This window comes from Fukomys damarensis, unplaced genomic scaffold, assembly GCF_012274545.1.
Source record: "Fukomys damarensis isolate Sample0158 unplaced genomic scaffold, DMR_v1.0_HiC HiC_scaffold_18, whole genome shotgun sequence".
Classification (NCBI taxonomy): domain Eukaryota; kingdom Metazoa; phylum Chordata; class Mammalia; order Rodentia; family Bathyergidae; genus Fukomys; species Fukomys damarensis.
In genome coordinates, this window is record NW_022900930.1 from 53096765 (window position 1) to 53113434 (window position 16670).

At 48.7% G+C, this 16670-nt stretch overlaps 1 protein-coding gene across 1 annotated transcript in view; it reads left to right on the plus strand.

Annotated features, from left to right (window-relative positions):
- The window catches only part of Csmd1 (CUB and Sushi multiple domains 1), a 1140625-nt gene that overhangs the window by 837603 nt on the left and 286352 nt on the right, over positions 1-16670 (plus strand). Inside the window, exon 11 of the mRNA XM_010620376.3 lies at positions 4828-4940. Within this exon, the coding sequence (XP_010618678.1) occupies positions 4828-4940 (113 nt within the window). The remainder of the gene's footprint in view (positions 1-4827; positions 4941-16670) is intronic.

Below are 16670 nucleotides of genomic sequence, written 5' to 3' on the forward strand. Positions count from 1 at the left end.
AGGGAGGGAGAGAGAGAGAGAGAGAGAGAGAGAGAGAGAGAGAGAGAGAATGGAAGAGAGAGGGAGAGAGGGAGAGAGAGAGAGAGAGAGAGAGAGAGAGAGGGAGAGGAAGACAGAAACTAAACAAGATAAAAAAGGCAGCACAGGGAGGAGAATGTGCTAAGCTTATTCTCGCATTTGCAAACCATTTCTCCCCTGGGTGTTTTCTGGCTTTGTTTCAGGGAATCCCAGACAGAAACCACAGCTCGGGGCAGTGGCTGTGGGAGCTAAGGAAGGTGGGGCCCCACTCTAAGCGTGAGCTTTGAGTCCCAAGGAGCAAACGCCTAGAACCTGCTTGGCTCTGGTCCTTCCCGGACCTGCTCGGTCCCAGTTTTCCTGGGATTAGAAGTAGAACACACAAATGGGAATTCTGCCAACAGAGCAGGTCCCTAGGATTTCCCAGTGCTGGGAGAGCAGGGTGGTGGGGCTCCCCCTTCCAAGCAGGGCATCAGCTCATGAAGTCTCCACCTCTGCCCTGCGGCTTACAGGGAGAGGAAAACCGGAGGCCTAGGCGGCCCTGAGAAACTCCCACTGGGATACGGGAGCTCTGACTGCAGAGAAGACCTCGTCTTGGCAGGAAGGCCCGCAGCTCTGCCCCTGAGATCTCCTGTGCAGATCTGCAGTCAGTCGGAACCGCGGGAAGTGTCCAGACCCAGCACCCAATGGCCGGAGCTGAAAGATCCACAACAGAGGAAGAGTGTGTCAAGGTCACTGCTGACGCAGGAGGGAAACTCGTCCTTCACACAGATTCACATCCTTAAGAAAGATGAAGTGATTGCGAATTTTGGCCTAAAACCTGAATCTCCAACCAAGAATGAACCAGAAATTTAATAATTCAAGAATAAATAATTGAAATTAACTCAATGTATATGGCTTAAACTGGAAGATTGAGCTGAGGCAGAGAGAAAAGCACAAAGATATAGAAAATACCTATGTGCCTGTGTTCTGAAAGAAACAGTGAAAACAGCATACACAAAATTTGAATTGATCACCACCAGGAACTTTCCAAAAGCGCCAACAGACATCAAAATAAAGATTTAAGTGGTTCTGAAAAGCAGTCAGTTCAATGCAAGAAAAATGTCAACTAGCACACTGCAATAAATCTGCTAGAAATGGGTAAGAAAAAGATCCTAAAAACAGCGTAAGCAGAACACTATTATTGAAGGATCAAATACAAGGTTGACAGGAGGCGTTGCCATAGAAATGAAAGAAGTGAATAGACAGGGGTCACCTTTGAAGTGCCCTGCTAATGAAACCAATGAATAAACAAAAGGGACAATTAAGAGACAATAGATCAATGGAGAAAGAACGAAGGTCATCAGTAATTATATTGTAAGTAAAAGTTAAAGCCGATTGGATACAGTAAACTGAAACAACTCTACCACTCTTCCAACAGACAAATGTGACACAGTCATGCGCAAAGCCACAACACAGGTCATCCTTCAAGAATGAGCCCGACAGAAGTGGCTGTAGCTTCTCATAGCCGTACACACAGCAGTCACGAATGCAAGAGGTCTTACTTGGGATAAAAAGGAGTCATTGCAATCACGCAGACACAATACTAAATGTGTACGCTTTTAATAGTAATATACTCTCAAAACGTATACCACAAAAATCAGCAAACCTGACTCAAAATAGAAACAGTCACAAGTGGATATTTCAACAGCGTCTGTAAAATGTTGTGCCAGTCACACAACTCGGCAGAGGTGTGCGACGCCAGAACAATCTTCTGTACAGGAAACCTCCCTGCCCTGTCTATAGAAAAAAAAGAAATCTGCCTTAATGCATGTGGGTCTTCTGCCACAATCGACTGTATTTAAAGCAACAATGATCACTTCATTTGGTATTATAAGATAAAAAGCATGCAATTTCCCTTGATCAAAGCCTAAAGAGCCAGAAATAATTTCAAAAACTAGAAAATCCCTTAATGTTTTGAAATTGAGAAATTCTGCCTGAAATTAGAAGCTATTTAATTGAAAGATAATTAAAACAGTATTGTTAAAGCTTCTCTTAGATGACAAGTAAGAAACAAGCCAGGCATGGAGGTGTACACTTGTAATCCCAGCACTCAGGAGGCTGAGGCAGCAGGATTGCTACAAATTCAGGGCCAGGCTGGGCTACCCAGGGAGACCTTATCTCAAAAACAAAAAGACAAAATGAATACAAGCTAAGAGATATTGATATGGAAGAAAAATTTAGAGATCTAGACAAACCATCTTTAATCTTGACAGCAAAACTCATGAAAGGTAAAATTAATAAATTGAGCTGTATTAAAGTACAAGAGTTTTACTCTATGAAAGGCTATAGTAAGTCGATGAAAACCCAACCTACAGATCCTGAGAAAAAGTTTGCAACTGACATGTTGGACAGCGGGTTAGCGTCTAACCTACATTACATGATCTTGATGTAGGAGTAAAGAAAGGAGAAAGGGAGAGAGGGCAAGAGGGAGGGAGGGAGGAAGAAAAGATAGAAAGAAAGAAACAGAAGAGGGGGAAGGAAGGAAGGAGTTCAAATAACGCGTTTAGAAAGTAGCCAAGACGTGAGCAGACTCCATTTCAGATGGTGCACAGATGGCAAATAAATTCATGACAAGATGTTCAACAAAATTAGCGACCACCTAAATGCAAATTAAAACCACGGTGGAGCATCGCCGCGTGTGTTGGAGCGGCTGAAGGAATGACAGCCCTGGATGCTCTCTGAGGGCGAGGGGAGCTGCTCCGAGGCGTCGGATGGCTGCGGAAGCCGCTGCGGCCAGCCTGGGAGTCAGCTGGGGGCGCCTTTACAGGTAAGCTGAGCTCGCAGCCCAGCGCTGCGTTTCTGCATATTTACGTCAGAGGAAGGAAGACTTATGTTCTAGAAAGACCTGCCCCGAAATATTCTGCGCAGCAGTGTGTGTCATCCAGGAGAGGGGAGTCCGGAGCACTTAGAGCAGGGGACAATCGCCCCGGAAACACGGAGGAGCAGCCGTGCAGACACCAACACCGGGACGTCCGGCATCCGGCGGAAGAACGCAATCGGGGAAGGGAGAGCCCCGCCACTCCACCTGTATGGTACTGGAAGGAAGAGGTTCAGTTCCAGACTGGGGGTGGCAGGATGGCCAGAGGGAGGGGAGGGGCTGGGGACCCTGGATGGAGCACTGCTCTGGCCTGAGCACACCTTGCACCCACAGCCCTGCAGTGCCGTGGGACTGCGCAGAGCTGCACGTGCACATGCACGCGCACACACACACACACACACACACACACACACACACACACACACACACACACACACACACACACACACACACAGACACACGAGCGTGCACGCGCGCTCAAGATGGAAACTTGAACAAGAGACATCGTGTCGGCGGTGTCAGCCTGGTCCTCGCCAGAGTGGGTTTACACTGGGGAGGCCGGGAATGACTGTGGTCTCCTGTACAAGGTTTGACTACTTTATATGTTTCTACATTTCCTTCAGTGAAAATTTCAAATCCACAAGAGGGCCCGTCATCCTCTACTTGTAAATCCCACAGAAATCTGTGGAAGTGAAGTACTGCGCAGCCGCCAAAGTAGTGTGAGTGAGTTCACAGCGTCTCGTTCAGAGGCGAGAGGAAGCCGCGAGCCCAGCGTGCTGTGGGAGGAAGGCGTGGGCAGAGGTTGGGAGGCCCGGGGCGGTGTTCTCAGCCTGGCTCGGTGAGGCGGCTCCGTACAAGTCGTAGAGATGGGAAGTCAGTGCGCGTTCAGTCTATTACCCCGGAACAACACGTGTGCGTGCAAAGAAAACAAATCTCTTCATACCAAACAGGCAAACGCGTGCAGAGCAGTCTGTGGAGGATCGCCCGCTGTGAGGAGGAAGCCCGCACTGGGCGGCCTGTCCTCTGGGTCCGCACTGCCCGGGCTCCTGCTCCTCTCGGGTAAATGCCTGCCGTCGTCTTCCTTGGAGGGCTCGGTATGCTGTGTGCCCAGGGTGAGGACTGGCCTTGGTGCAGGGACGGAGTGACGGACCGGCCGACCGTGTGCTGTACTCCAGGAACGACTGTGCTGAAAGCAACGCTCGCTCCTTGATTAGGGACATTTATTTTGGGCGAACTGACTTCTTTCTTGCACTTTTTCTATTTCAACATGCTTTTCCGTCAGGGCCTTGGTTTCAGTCACGGGACTTCGTGTTTCTTTCCACCGACTGCCAGCAGCTGCTCTGTGACTGTTTTGTTAATGTGCCCTCCGTACTTCGCTGCATCTTCCATTTGGCTGGACCTGGACATTAATATGCAGAGGACGTTTTAATAAATCTGTTCCAGCCATGCAGGTGCCCTTCTTTTCTTTTCAATACTCTCTTACTGTGTGATGACCTAGGATGACTTTTTCAAAAGATTTCGTGCTGAGGAAGGTGTGTGAGAATTCCAGACTGGAGCCCAAGCACTTTGTGGACGAACCCTTCCCACCCACATGTGACGCCCAGAGAGCGTAGAGCTCTGGTGCTCATCTCAGTGAGGTCCTATGGCAGCGGTCACTGTTTTCCAGCACTGTCCCAGTTTACCAGGGTCAGTCCAGCAGGAGGAGAAGCCCTCGCTTCAGGCAAATGGCACAGTCGGTCACACAAGATGATTTTTAAAATAAAACAGATATTCGCAGTGATCTGATGAGGACTATAAAATGTCAGTGATCTTGAGGCTTACGCGCAGCATTGACATAAATTATACAGTCTTGGAAGAGGGTCTTTGTGTGAGCAGCCAGGCCCTCCTTCCAGGTGGGAGGCACTGTTCTTGCTGTCACCTCTGGTAGGTCTAAACCTCTCTTCTCCTCGCAGACTCACGGGATCCAGTGTTCCTGACCTCATCGTGAGCATGAGCAACCAGATGTGGCTGCACCTGCAGTCTGACGACAGCATCGGCTCCCCTGGGTTCAAGGCCGTTTACCAAGGTAGGAGCGAAGCTGCTGAGCACTGGGGACCGAGACTCCAGGCCAGGGCAGAGGCCCTGACATAGGCGTTAGAGAAGAAAAAAGCAGTGCTTTGGCACAATGTCTATAATAGAGACAAATGACTTGCGCCTTGCCTACAATCCTCTTCGTAGGATGAGCACTCCGACTTGGCACGTGTGGCTTGCTGTGTGTGTCACCACTACAGTAAGGTGGAAAAGGAGACAAAGTATGAAACATAAGCTATGAAACAGGTGTGTGCCTGGGCCTGTGCACAATGTCACAGTGGCTAGTGCTTGGAAAACATTTTGTGAATTAATTCAATATGAAAAGAGAGTGAAAAACACAACATAATGCACATGAAATGACTTAGATTTGTAAATTTTAGTGAGCCGATCCATGTACCTAAAATGATCTGTACTTTACATTATTTTCGAACTATTTGAGAACTCAGAAAGTCGTAAAAAACCTGAGAACAATGCCAGTAGTTCCTGACCACCAGATGAAAATGGAAAATATTTCTCTTGAGGAAATATGACTGAGTCTTGCCCTGTGGGTACTGATTCCATAAAAACATTCACTGTAGAATTTCTGGTCACATTCATACACACATTCTTGGGATTCTCTTTGAAACAGTTTTCAAAGTCTCTTACCAGACTTGTCATTCCTCACTGAGTTTCCCAAGATTGACAATGGGAGTTTGTATGCAGAGGGGGACATGCGTACTGTTATTTTGGAGCTTTGGAATGTCATTTTATTCAGTTTTCCTTTGTGCATTTGCGTAGACCGAAAGCTTGTGTTTTCCAAGTGCATGCTGTGAGAGTGTTTTCAGATAAAAAAGAAAAGTAACACAAAGTTACTGCATGTGAAGTTAATGAGACAGAAAATAAAAACACTCCACCACCTCCAAAACTGTAACCCTGAGGGGGCTGCAATCAGGAGCCCCACGAGCAGATGTGCTGGGCTGTGTCTACAGTCCTTCCCTGGGGGCAGGAGTAGCAGGACGGGAGCATACTTGGATACCTCTAAGGTGTAAAATAGGTTCCCCCTTGCTAGAAGAACAGGGTAGATGAGGAACTTAATGATTTTTTTTTATAAATATGCGAAAGCAAAACAATCCGATTTGCCTCCCACTAAAAGTTAGGACTGGCATGTGTACATCCCTGCTGAGTTCTTGCTGATGTTTGGGCCTAGGTGTGATGTTGACTTGGGCCTCTGCGTGACTCTGTGGTTACTCAAGAATGTGTGGGACATTTACACAGGACCTACGCTTGCTAGAATCTAAAAGTGTGGGTAAAAAAACAAACACTTCCTGACAGGCCAGACTACAGCTGTTAGGAAGACACCCCCCATAGCATGGAGTTCTGAGAGGGGGACCAGCATCGTTTCTGAACCGTGGGTCTTTGACTGTCAAGGGTTATAAGCATTCCTGGCTACAGTGGAAATGCTCCTTTGGGTGCCATATTTAGACCAGGCACATAAATTATAGGCACATTTGACCGTCAACCCATCTATTAATGGTAATGGTGTCTAGGGCTCTCATAGAGACATAAGTGGCCCCAGTGCCTTCAGTCAATGCTGTGCATTCTCTTTGGACCACACAGTGTGATCATTGAAAGAAGAGGGCTGGTGAAACTTTGAATCTTAAAACATTGAGAGAATTTTTTCCAAAAAATGATATTCTAGAATTGGTATTTCCAGAGTACTGTATTAAACTAACATTTCCAGAGAAGGTATAAATTACTCACCAAGGTGATCCCCTAACGTAGAAATGATTGCATGAAGAGTTGTTCCTGAATTATGCTGATAATAAAATGTGTGCAACCGATATTTTCACACAATTTAATTTCCTAGGCTGAGGTATTACGTGGTTTTGACGACTAGTGACATTGAGAGCACGGGCTCTACCACCAGATCACCCTGGGGGAAGCTGGGCTTGTCCTGTCCGTGTAGCTGGTGTGCTCGACAGGGGTGCTGTGCAATCCAGACAGTTTACACTCAAGAACTCAACACGTGCCTGCTGGCATTGCAATGTGCATTTTTGTTTTAAATTTGGAAATTTGTGTGCAAATAATTTTTTTACCCTATAAATAATACTGCTCACACAAAGCACGTGAGCACACTGGAAAGATGTTGGGTGCACAATCACCAGCCTCCTCACCTTCTCCGTACACAGTTGTCTTTGCTGCACTTACCTCACTTCCCTGTGAGTCTTCTGAGAAGTTTCCAGTGAACACAGTGCCATGCAGGGTGCCAGTCTGTCTCTTATTCCACACGCTCTGGGCAAACTGCTATGTGAGGCCCCTGTTTCTTTAGTTTAAAGTCAATGAGAAGGATTGTGAGACCAACCTGAAGGAGACAGTGCTACGTTTACTCTCTGTCATGTAGAAGATGCCCCCGTCAACCTGACCACGACACTGACCATACTTAGGCTCTGTGGGGTCCTGCCATGGTGGGAACACTGAAATCCTGGGCTCACCCTGTTACTCTCCGCCATTCCTAGGATGGAGGCACCCTCTGCACCCACTCCTGCCCCTCCACCCAGGCCCTCAGCAGGGACCCTGTGACTGCAGGGACACCACTGTGTCCCCTCCGCCCTCCTCTGGCTGGGCTGCCATCACCTAGGCACAGCGGCTTGGGACATGGGGTTTGCTTCCCCTGTTCCTCTCTGGCCCCCAGAGAGCTCCTCTCTTCTATCCCCCAAGGTGCCCAGAAAGTATGGGTATTGGCTCTGGTAGCAAAGTGTGAGACGTATATAACAGCTGACTTGCACCAGTGTGTGTGTCATGCAGTGCACACACGCACAGGCAATGCGCGCGCGTGTGTGTGTGTGTGTGTGTGTGTGTGTGTGTGTGTGTGTGTGTGTGTGTGTGTGTGTGTGTGTGTGTGCATACTGCAGTGTAGACAAGGTTAACTGACACTGCTCTAAGAAAAAAGTAGGAACAGGTATGGAAATTTTGAAAAGGAGAACTCTTGAATATGATTTTGTTAGAAGGCTGAGAAAGTGAGAGGAGAGGGGTGAGCTTTGTTTATTTAAAACTTTTCTTTTTAAGTTTTATTTTTATTAGTACATTTGCTATGCATACTGACTGCATTCATCAGAGGGAGTTGGTACCTGAACATAACACATCCGGATTATTTTATACCCCTTCCTCCGCCTTCCCTTCCCTCCCTCTCTTGGTTCCCTTCCCATTTTTTTTTTTTTCTGTACCGGGGATGGAACCTGGGTCCTTGTGATTGCGAGGCAGGCCACCGAACTGCTGAGCTAAATCCCTGGCCCTCTTTCCCATTATTTTACAAGCAAAAATATTTCATTAAAATATTCTATTTTAAAACCCAAAAGCTAAAAACTATGCTATAAATGTAGTACAACTGTATAAAACAATACTTTCCATCTATTAAACACATTATAAGACAATCTATATCATTTAAACATCAATTTGCTATATATATAAATTTTATACATATCTGGGTTACATGTATCATATATTTACAGATCATATATGATACACACGTAGAATCCATATTTTCAGTAAGTCTCAGGATATTAGAGAGCTGTATGAGAGCCAATGCAAGCCCAGGGAACAGTTTCCCACTTCATATTTTATAACCCTATAATAAGTTTCCAAAGGAATTACTAAGGATCAAAAACTTTTTGTAATCCAAATTATGTCTGGTAAGTGCAGAGTCTCTCTCTTCTTGTCACACTGGTAGAAATGTGACGGGTTTGAGGTGACATGCAGGACCTGCACAGCGTACGGTCTGAAGCCGGGAGAGCAGTGGGAGATGAAGAAAAATGAAAAACACAAAAAAAGAAGGATAAATACCGAGATTATGCTAGAAAGCTGGGACCAGGTGGAGCCATAGCCTGTCGGGAGCTAACGGCTGACTGGAGCACCACACGCTCATTACTGATGGTGTAAGACAAACAGGAAGGGAAGGCAGGATAAATAGTGCTGAGTGGCCTAGATTGAACATAGGGTGATCGCCTTGTGATCTGGGCATGCACAGGAAGGGAACAGGGAAGAATACAATGCAACTGTCCCCTGGGCGGTGCCTTCTGAGTCTACTCTTTGTCCAGTCTACGGAGGAGAAGGGAGGAGGGAGGAGGTGAAGCCATCTTCCGGCTCGGCCATCAGCTGTGACACACATTCACAGTAACCTGAAAAAGCTCCGCAGGTGACATTTGTGGGTCACTAGAGAAGGAAAAAAATGCAAACATGGGAGATCTCCAGTGCAGGGTGCCTCCTCGGGAGCCTGGTGTCTGCCCTGAGGAAGCCCAGCCTGAGCTCAGTGCCTGGACGTTTGTCCCTGCAGCCACAAATCCATGACATCAGCAGCCCTGCACCTGGGCTTCTGGGCCCTGAAGTATGGCCCCTGGTGCTCTTTCCTGTCACAAGAATCACACAGAGTTTCCCCCACAGCCACGCTAGCAACACCTGCTGTAGCTATTTAAACTTTAGCAGATGGTAAATGAAAGCAAATGCTCCCTGCAAGGGGCTGTGGTGTAGTAACAACAGGACCTATTGGGCTCACACTAAGAATCATTTTGGTACAACTGAGTTCATTGTGAGTGATTCGTACCAGAGAGCCAGAAGTGTCCCGTGTCCAGTAAGCTTGCATATGAGAGGGGTGGGGGAGCATCAGCACAGGTGTCTTGGCCTGGAGCCCAGATCTCTGCCCATGTGAAGGATGGAGGGGTGTGGGAGACCGCCCTAAGCCACCCAGCAGAGGAATGCCCACCCCAACTCAGAAGAGTGCCTCCTCCTGGCTGGGAGCTTCTGCTCCACACCAGCCTGTTCCCAAGGTCCTTCTGCACCCCTGGGGTCGGATTCACGCCCTTCGTCAGCCTGGCCTCTCCTCGTCCTCTGTGGCCCATGGTGCCCATGACAAGGGTGAAGGTGAGAAGATAACTCCTGGTCTGAGGTAGTGAGCACACAGCCCTGGTCTTAAACCAAGAAGAGCAGATGATTTCACCAGAACAAAATGAAAGCAAACAAAAACAAAACTGGACTCACACTGAGCTGCCAGTGATCACCTGCTTGTGCTGTTGCAGTTAGAGACGCTGCATGCCAGTCAGCAACGGCCCCGTCTGTGAGAGATGTTGTACATCACCAACGCCGTTCGCCGCACACCAACGGTGTTTTTAGTGACACGTTGTGCATAAATCAGAAGCAGGGCCTTGCTTATTAATGGTGTGTGAAAGCCACTCTTAGCAATGAGATAAGCCACTTTTAAACAGTTCACTCATTCACGCTTCGCAGCTGGAAGAGCCTGCCGAGCTGGAAGAGGCAACCTTGTGAGTTCCGAGAGACGAGCGGCGCTGTGCTCCAGGCGCCCTCTGTTCTGTCTTCTTGACGTTTACCCCACAGATTGCATCTCAGCTGCAGAGTAAACTGAGAGTGGAGGGGCGGGAGCGAGGGAAGCTGCTGGGACAGCACTGCGCCCTGCTGACTGCCGGGGCCAGGTTCCCTGACCACTGGGCTGCTTGCGGTGCTTTCTCGTGGCCCAGGAGTGGGTGAGACGCTCGAGGCCAGAAACACACACTGCCAGGTGCTGTGTGGGCTGCATGGCGTGACTGCCCGTGGCTCTCTGCCTTCGTGGCACGGGGAGCTCCATGAGTGAGTCCGCGTCCTGAGCCCTCAGCACGTGGAGCTCGGGACAGCTGGGGGCTTGTCCTCAGAAGGTTTTCTCTCGTTCTCCCGCTGTATCCAAATCTGCACTCTCCACCCGCTCCTGCCTCCGCGCCAGCCTGGCCTTGGGTCACAGTGGCTCTCCGTAACTGCGCTCACTTTGAGATATATCTCTCTATTAGCAAGTGGAGCTCAGTTTCCCTGCTTCATAAGGATGTGGCAGTGAGCAAAACACTCCTGTGGGCAGAGCCAGAGATACTCCTGGGCATGGTGGGAACCGGCCTGGGCCTGGGGGTGGGCGTCAGGGGAGGAGACGAAGGTGCCCTTGGCGTGGGCACGTGTCTGGGATACAGTGCAGACGGGCTCTCTGGGATGAGCCTCAGCATTCAGGGCCCCGGGAGCGGCACCCTGACCTTGCTCCTCCACCTCCTCCTCAGCCCGGCTTCCCCACCTTTCCATCCCCTCCAGGTGCTGCTCAGACCCTGTAATGATGCACTTGGAGCACAGCTGATGGGAGTCCACACTTTGCTCCTGTGAAGAAATTTCTACCTTCCTGAAAATGAAGCCATATCTGGCCAATTTCTTATTCTTTACATCTTCCACTCCTCTGCTAGCAAGTCATTATGTGTGAGCAGACAGCATGCTAATTATTTCCTTTCTTCCCCCAGCTCAATTACGGCTGTAATTTTTCCACATGTTCCTGAAGTTGGAAGAAAATTTATTAAAGCTACCAGCTGGAATTCAAAAATAATAACTTCAGCAGCTCTGACGTGAATTGATAGTTCCAAAAGTTCTTAGAGATGTCCAGATTCCAACGTCTAGATGATCTTATCACGGGCATTTTTTGTATGTTATAAAATCATTGTCAAGAATTGGATTTTTTCATTCCTTTCTGCAACAGGTTTTGCAAGAGTGTTTGTTGACTGCATTCCCTAAGCCACTGTCCTCCGTGCAGGACAAAGGTGGCTTTCCTTGGCGTAGCTGCCGGGCTGTAGAGGGTGGCAGGGTTCACCCCGTCCTTTATTCCTGGAGGGAGTCCCTCGGGTGTCCCTCCCTGCCCTCCCTGTACGGCAGGAACCACTCGCTGATTCTCTGGTCCAACACTGCACAGTCCCTGCAGTGGTCATAACCGGGGCTCTTTAGGGCCAAGTGTGGCGGAGGGGGGCAGTCTCACGGGGGTCACGAAGCGTTGTCCCGGCTGGAAGCGGAACCGAGTCTGTGTCTTTCGCACGCGGTCGCCAACACAGGCCGCCCCTGCTCCACATCAGCCTGTGGCTGAGGTCCTTCTCTAGCCCTGAAGGGCGTGAAACCCTTTCCCAGCCTTCGCAGTCCGTTCTCCAGACCAGGGCCCTGGGGAAGCAGAGCGCCCTCCCGGCTGCACTCCCCACACCCGTCCTGCACCCCTCGCCTCCCTTGCCATCCATCCCATTCCAACAGGCTTGGAGACGTAGCTTTTAGTTCACTTCGCCGTCCTTGTTACCTTTCCACACCTCGCTGCGCCTCTGACTTTCCGTGTACTCGGCCCTCACTCGGGGCGGGCGGCCCTGCTCCCTCAGGCAGAGCGGTCTCCTCCCTGCACGGGTCCCATCCCGTGTTCTTCCTCTTGCTGTGACGCACCAGCTCGAAGTTTGCTGCTCTTTCAACGGTATAATTCCCCGTCTTTCTGCGGCGCTCCTTGTGTCGTTCTCAGTTTTGTCCTCCAAACATTGGGGTGGTTTCGCTTTAATTCTCTGGGGTCCCATTCAGGTGAGTCACAAACCCCATGTGCCACCCGCCTGTTTGCTCCACCTTAGCATCTCCGTCCTCCTCCGTGCTGAGACCCCTGACTAAGATCTGAGCAAGCCTCTGGGTTCTCCCCAGTGAATACAAAGCAGAAATCTTGGTATGCAGTCTGCTCCACGTGAGGGAAATCTGTAAAGAGGGCGTGGTTCGCAGATGCCGTCACTTCAGCTGGCAGGCGGCGGTGGGAGCGCCAGAGTGGGAAGAGGCTGGTGGATGCCAGCTACGAGAGACTCTGTCCCGCACCCCAGGTCAGGCTGCGCACAGACCAAGGCAGACCTGGGTGTCTGGTGACACCACACGCAGAGCTGGGACGGGGGTGCCCACAGAGGACAGGACCCCGGAGGGCCAGGGATGATTCTGACCCAAGGGTGGCGTGTCTGCAGGACACGGTGCCCGCTGAAGACAGTGATCCTGCACAGCTCCCGCACTCCAGTCCGGGCCTCGGGGCCCCGGCCTGCCTGGGCTGCTGACCCGCCGAGGGGAGCAGGCCCAGAGTAGAGGGTGGGGTTCTGCATCAAGAGAGCCTGGACGTGCCCCCTCCTCACTGTGTGGGTCGTGCTGCCCCCAAGCCCGTGATGCTCATACGTTTCCTTCCACTTCAGGTCTTTCCTCTGTAAAGTGGAGCAAAGGACAGAACCCGTCTCGTAATTTGCAAAAGCGTGCAGTGTTTCAGTGGGGAAGACGTGAAAGTTACAGACAGCATCGATGTGAGGAACAGTGTGCACTGCACGTTGTGCTGGACACTAAAATATGAGCATCACCCAGCTCAACCCCTGCAGCAGGCAGAGACAAGTCCTGCTGTCAGGGAGTGTAGGACCCAGGTTAGAATCTGCACACAGTTCATGGCGTGACTCACTTGCCTTGTAGCAGAGAGCAAGCAGGTGCTAGATGTTTCCTATTAGTATAACACTGGTAATAAGAATGTGATAGCATCTTCCCTACAACATTTCTTCCTAGATTGCCACAGAAAACAAAGCTGGGAAGGAAGAGGAGATATGGAAATTATACATGCATACATAGGCATATATATTATTTATACACACACACACACACACACACACACACACACACACACTGTCTTAGCGTTTGTCTGATGGTTTCAGGAGGTTCAGTCCATGGTCAGCCTGTTCCAAGGCAGAAACATTACAGCAGAAAAGTGGGGTGAAACAAAATTGCTTATTTCATGGCAAAGCAGAGAAACAATGCCAGAGAAGAAGGGGCTGGAGACTAGAAATATTACCCAAGGCCACACCTCCACGATCCAGCCAGGTACACCCAGGAGCACACTTTACTAAGCTGCCAAGCATTTTGTAATCCAGTGAATCTGACAGATAAGCTTAACAGTAACATACATGCACACATAGAGTGAGGAACATGTGTATACGTACAGAGTTCACCAAAAAATGTATAAACACTCCAGGAAAAGAAAAGCTTGTGTAAGTATTTTAATACTAAATTTGTTGAGACGTCGTGAGATTCATGTAAGTTACCTTTGGCCTCTCCAATGACAGGAGGTGCTTGCAGCAGTGGCCACAAGTTCCGGACATTTATTGGTGCAGTGAACTGCCACTCGGCTCGCCTTGGTCACTGCTGCCCACGCATTCCCAATTTCTTCCTTAAGGGCCAGTGTGCAGTGGGTTTCCGTAACACACGGCATTCTCTGGGATACTCCATGGATAAAAGTATTAAACTATTTATACAGGTTTTTCTTTTCTGGAACTGTGTGAACATTTTCTGGCTGACTCCCTATTTTTGGTCATTATGATTTAATTGTTTCTCCCTCTTCTATCAATCAGGTTGTACATGTACATGTACAGACCTTGGTCAGTAGATATGGATATAAACAAGCAAGAAAAACAAGAAGCAGTGTGACCATCTCCCACAGAGTGGTTCAGTGCACAACCTGTATAATTAGACTCTGACATTTTTGCTGGTATGAATGTACTGGGGTGGGTGGAGTTAAGTTCCATGCTATCACCAACTGATTAGAGGAAAGATGCAAAGTAGAAAAAGTAAATAAATAACAACCAGTTTTATTTTATAGTAAATTTTACACTGAAAATTTATTTTAGCAATTTTAGCAATTTTTTGAAGTTTTTTTATGCCCAATAGTCTGCACTTACTTAGTAATGTGAAGCGTGGTGAGTTCTGGCCACCTGCAGAACACACTGGGCTTTCTCCTTGTCCCCTGGCCCAGGCTGGGTCTTCAGAGCAGGGGTCCTTGTCCTGGTGCCACCATGCCCAGGTCACTGGTGTCAGAGCTCCTGGCCCAAGCTGGGTGCCTCCCTTTTGAAGAAGCTGCCAGATTGTTTCCCAAAGTGCTTGTGGTGGTGCAGAACCCAACAGTAGATCACGAGCAAATCCTGCATCCAAATTCTTGGTGCAGCTCAGTGCAGTCAGTGTGGGACAGGTTAGCTCACACTGCTCATTTGACACTGATTTTCTCATCATCCTAATTCAGATCCTCTTTGGGAAATGCATTCCCTGTCTCAACCCTTTGTGGGGTTCGGCATTTACCTGCCGGGGTCACAGCTTCGGCCCTGCTTTTCTGGGGACTGTGGCTGCGTGGGGACGTTTGAGCTGCGGCATGTCCCTGCATCCCCACAGCCACCCGCAGCCCTGGAGCTGGCTCTGAGCTCTCCTCTGCTGGTCTCTCCAGCTGTCTCCTCAGTTTCCCTTTCCTTCAGTGTTCACTGAAACACTGAGGGGAGTTCAATGCATGAGCATGAATATCATTTTTAGGCCTCCATGCACCCTTTAGAAGTGAGAAATTTAAAATATATATGACAATTAAAATCTACTTAATTTCAAATTTTGGGTGCCAGAAGAATAAGACATTTTCTATGAGGAGCGGGGATAGAAACATCAGAGGCTAACTCGCCAGAGAACTGGGCCCCACAGCATGCGATGGAGGCTTCATTTCCTTCTGAGTTTCCTGCCCCTCTGCTTCTTTGTCCTCACTGGGTACCCAGCCTCACCCTCCAGGGACTGTGAGAGGGCTTCCTAATCTCCTTTTTGAATGCCGTTAATGGACGTGTGATTAGCCTGAACAAATGACGTTCTCATCTTTACATCTCTGTGGGATAAAAAAAATTTATAACAGAGATAATGTAGTTAACAGACGTTTAATGAAAACCATCATTTTGCAAGAGCACATATGAACATTAGGTTTTCGGAGTGAGAAATAATAAATTGCCTCACATCTAATAGACCTGAAATGTGGCTATTTTCTGGCAAACAGAATCCGTGCAAGAAGCTTCCCAGGGAATATAAATTTGTCTCCTTGCTCTAGAGTCAATAAGTATTAAGTAATTTCTTTTTCTTTCATCTTTATTAAACATTTTCAATACTTAATACGGGAAGTCCTCATTTTAATGTTTCAGAAATATAACTATTGGGATTCTGGGATCCTTGGGTGTGGCTCCCTATGTGCCTGCCTCACATTACTGCTGGTTATTGGTAAGGAAGGGCCAGGGTTATCAGATTTTTTTTTACTCTACTTTTAGTTACTTTTATTAGTCCTGTTGGCTGCACATGATGACTACTTCCATTAGTGGGGAGGCGGTACACAGCGTCTAAACCGTTATCCAAAATTTTGGCATTAAAAGTATTGAGATTATGCCTTGCTCGATTTGCAAGATTCTGCTTGTGCTTCTAACTTTGTTTCTGGCACTTGATCGTTTAGGTTACAGTAGGGTTGCCTTAAAATCTCAAAGCAGCATAAAATCTGCCTATATTTGTTGAGCTCAGCCTGTGCTTTGGAGGGGCTGTCCCTGGGGTAGACAAGTGCACGATTTACCCTGACTGCCTCCTCCCTCCGGGCCCCATGGACCTGACTGCAAAGCTGGTGGTCCCTGCACTCACTGGTTTTTACCACTAAGTCGTCTAAGTTGGCAGGACTGTGTAAAGTTCATTTTAGTGTCTCACCTTGAAAATAGCAGAGACGGCATAAAAGCAAGGCATGGGTTCCTGGTGTCTTTCTCGTCCTGCTGTTCCTCAGAGAGGGACTCTGAGGAGTGGAATGTGGAGGTGACTGTTACTGGATCTGGGATGTGACTGCCCTCAGAAGCGAGAAAAGGGCTTGGGGAAGTGAGTCGTTATCCTTCCAAGAGGGACACTCTCAGGTGCTTACGGTTCTGATATTGGTCATGTGGCATCTCACCCACAAAACAGAATAATTCTAGGGTTAAAAACAGTGGATGATGGGGAATCACTTAACTCCCATGACTTGCGGGGTGGATTCTTAGGAGCTGTGTGAGTGTCACTGACGTGAAATCCTGGGAGGCCAAGGAATTAGCTTTCTGAGAACGGCAGCACC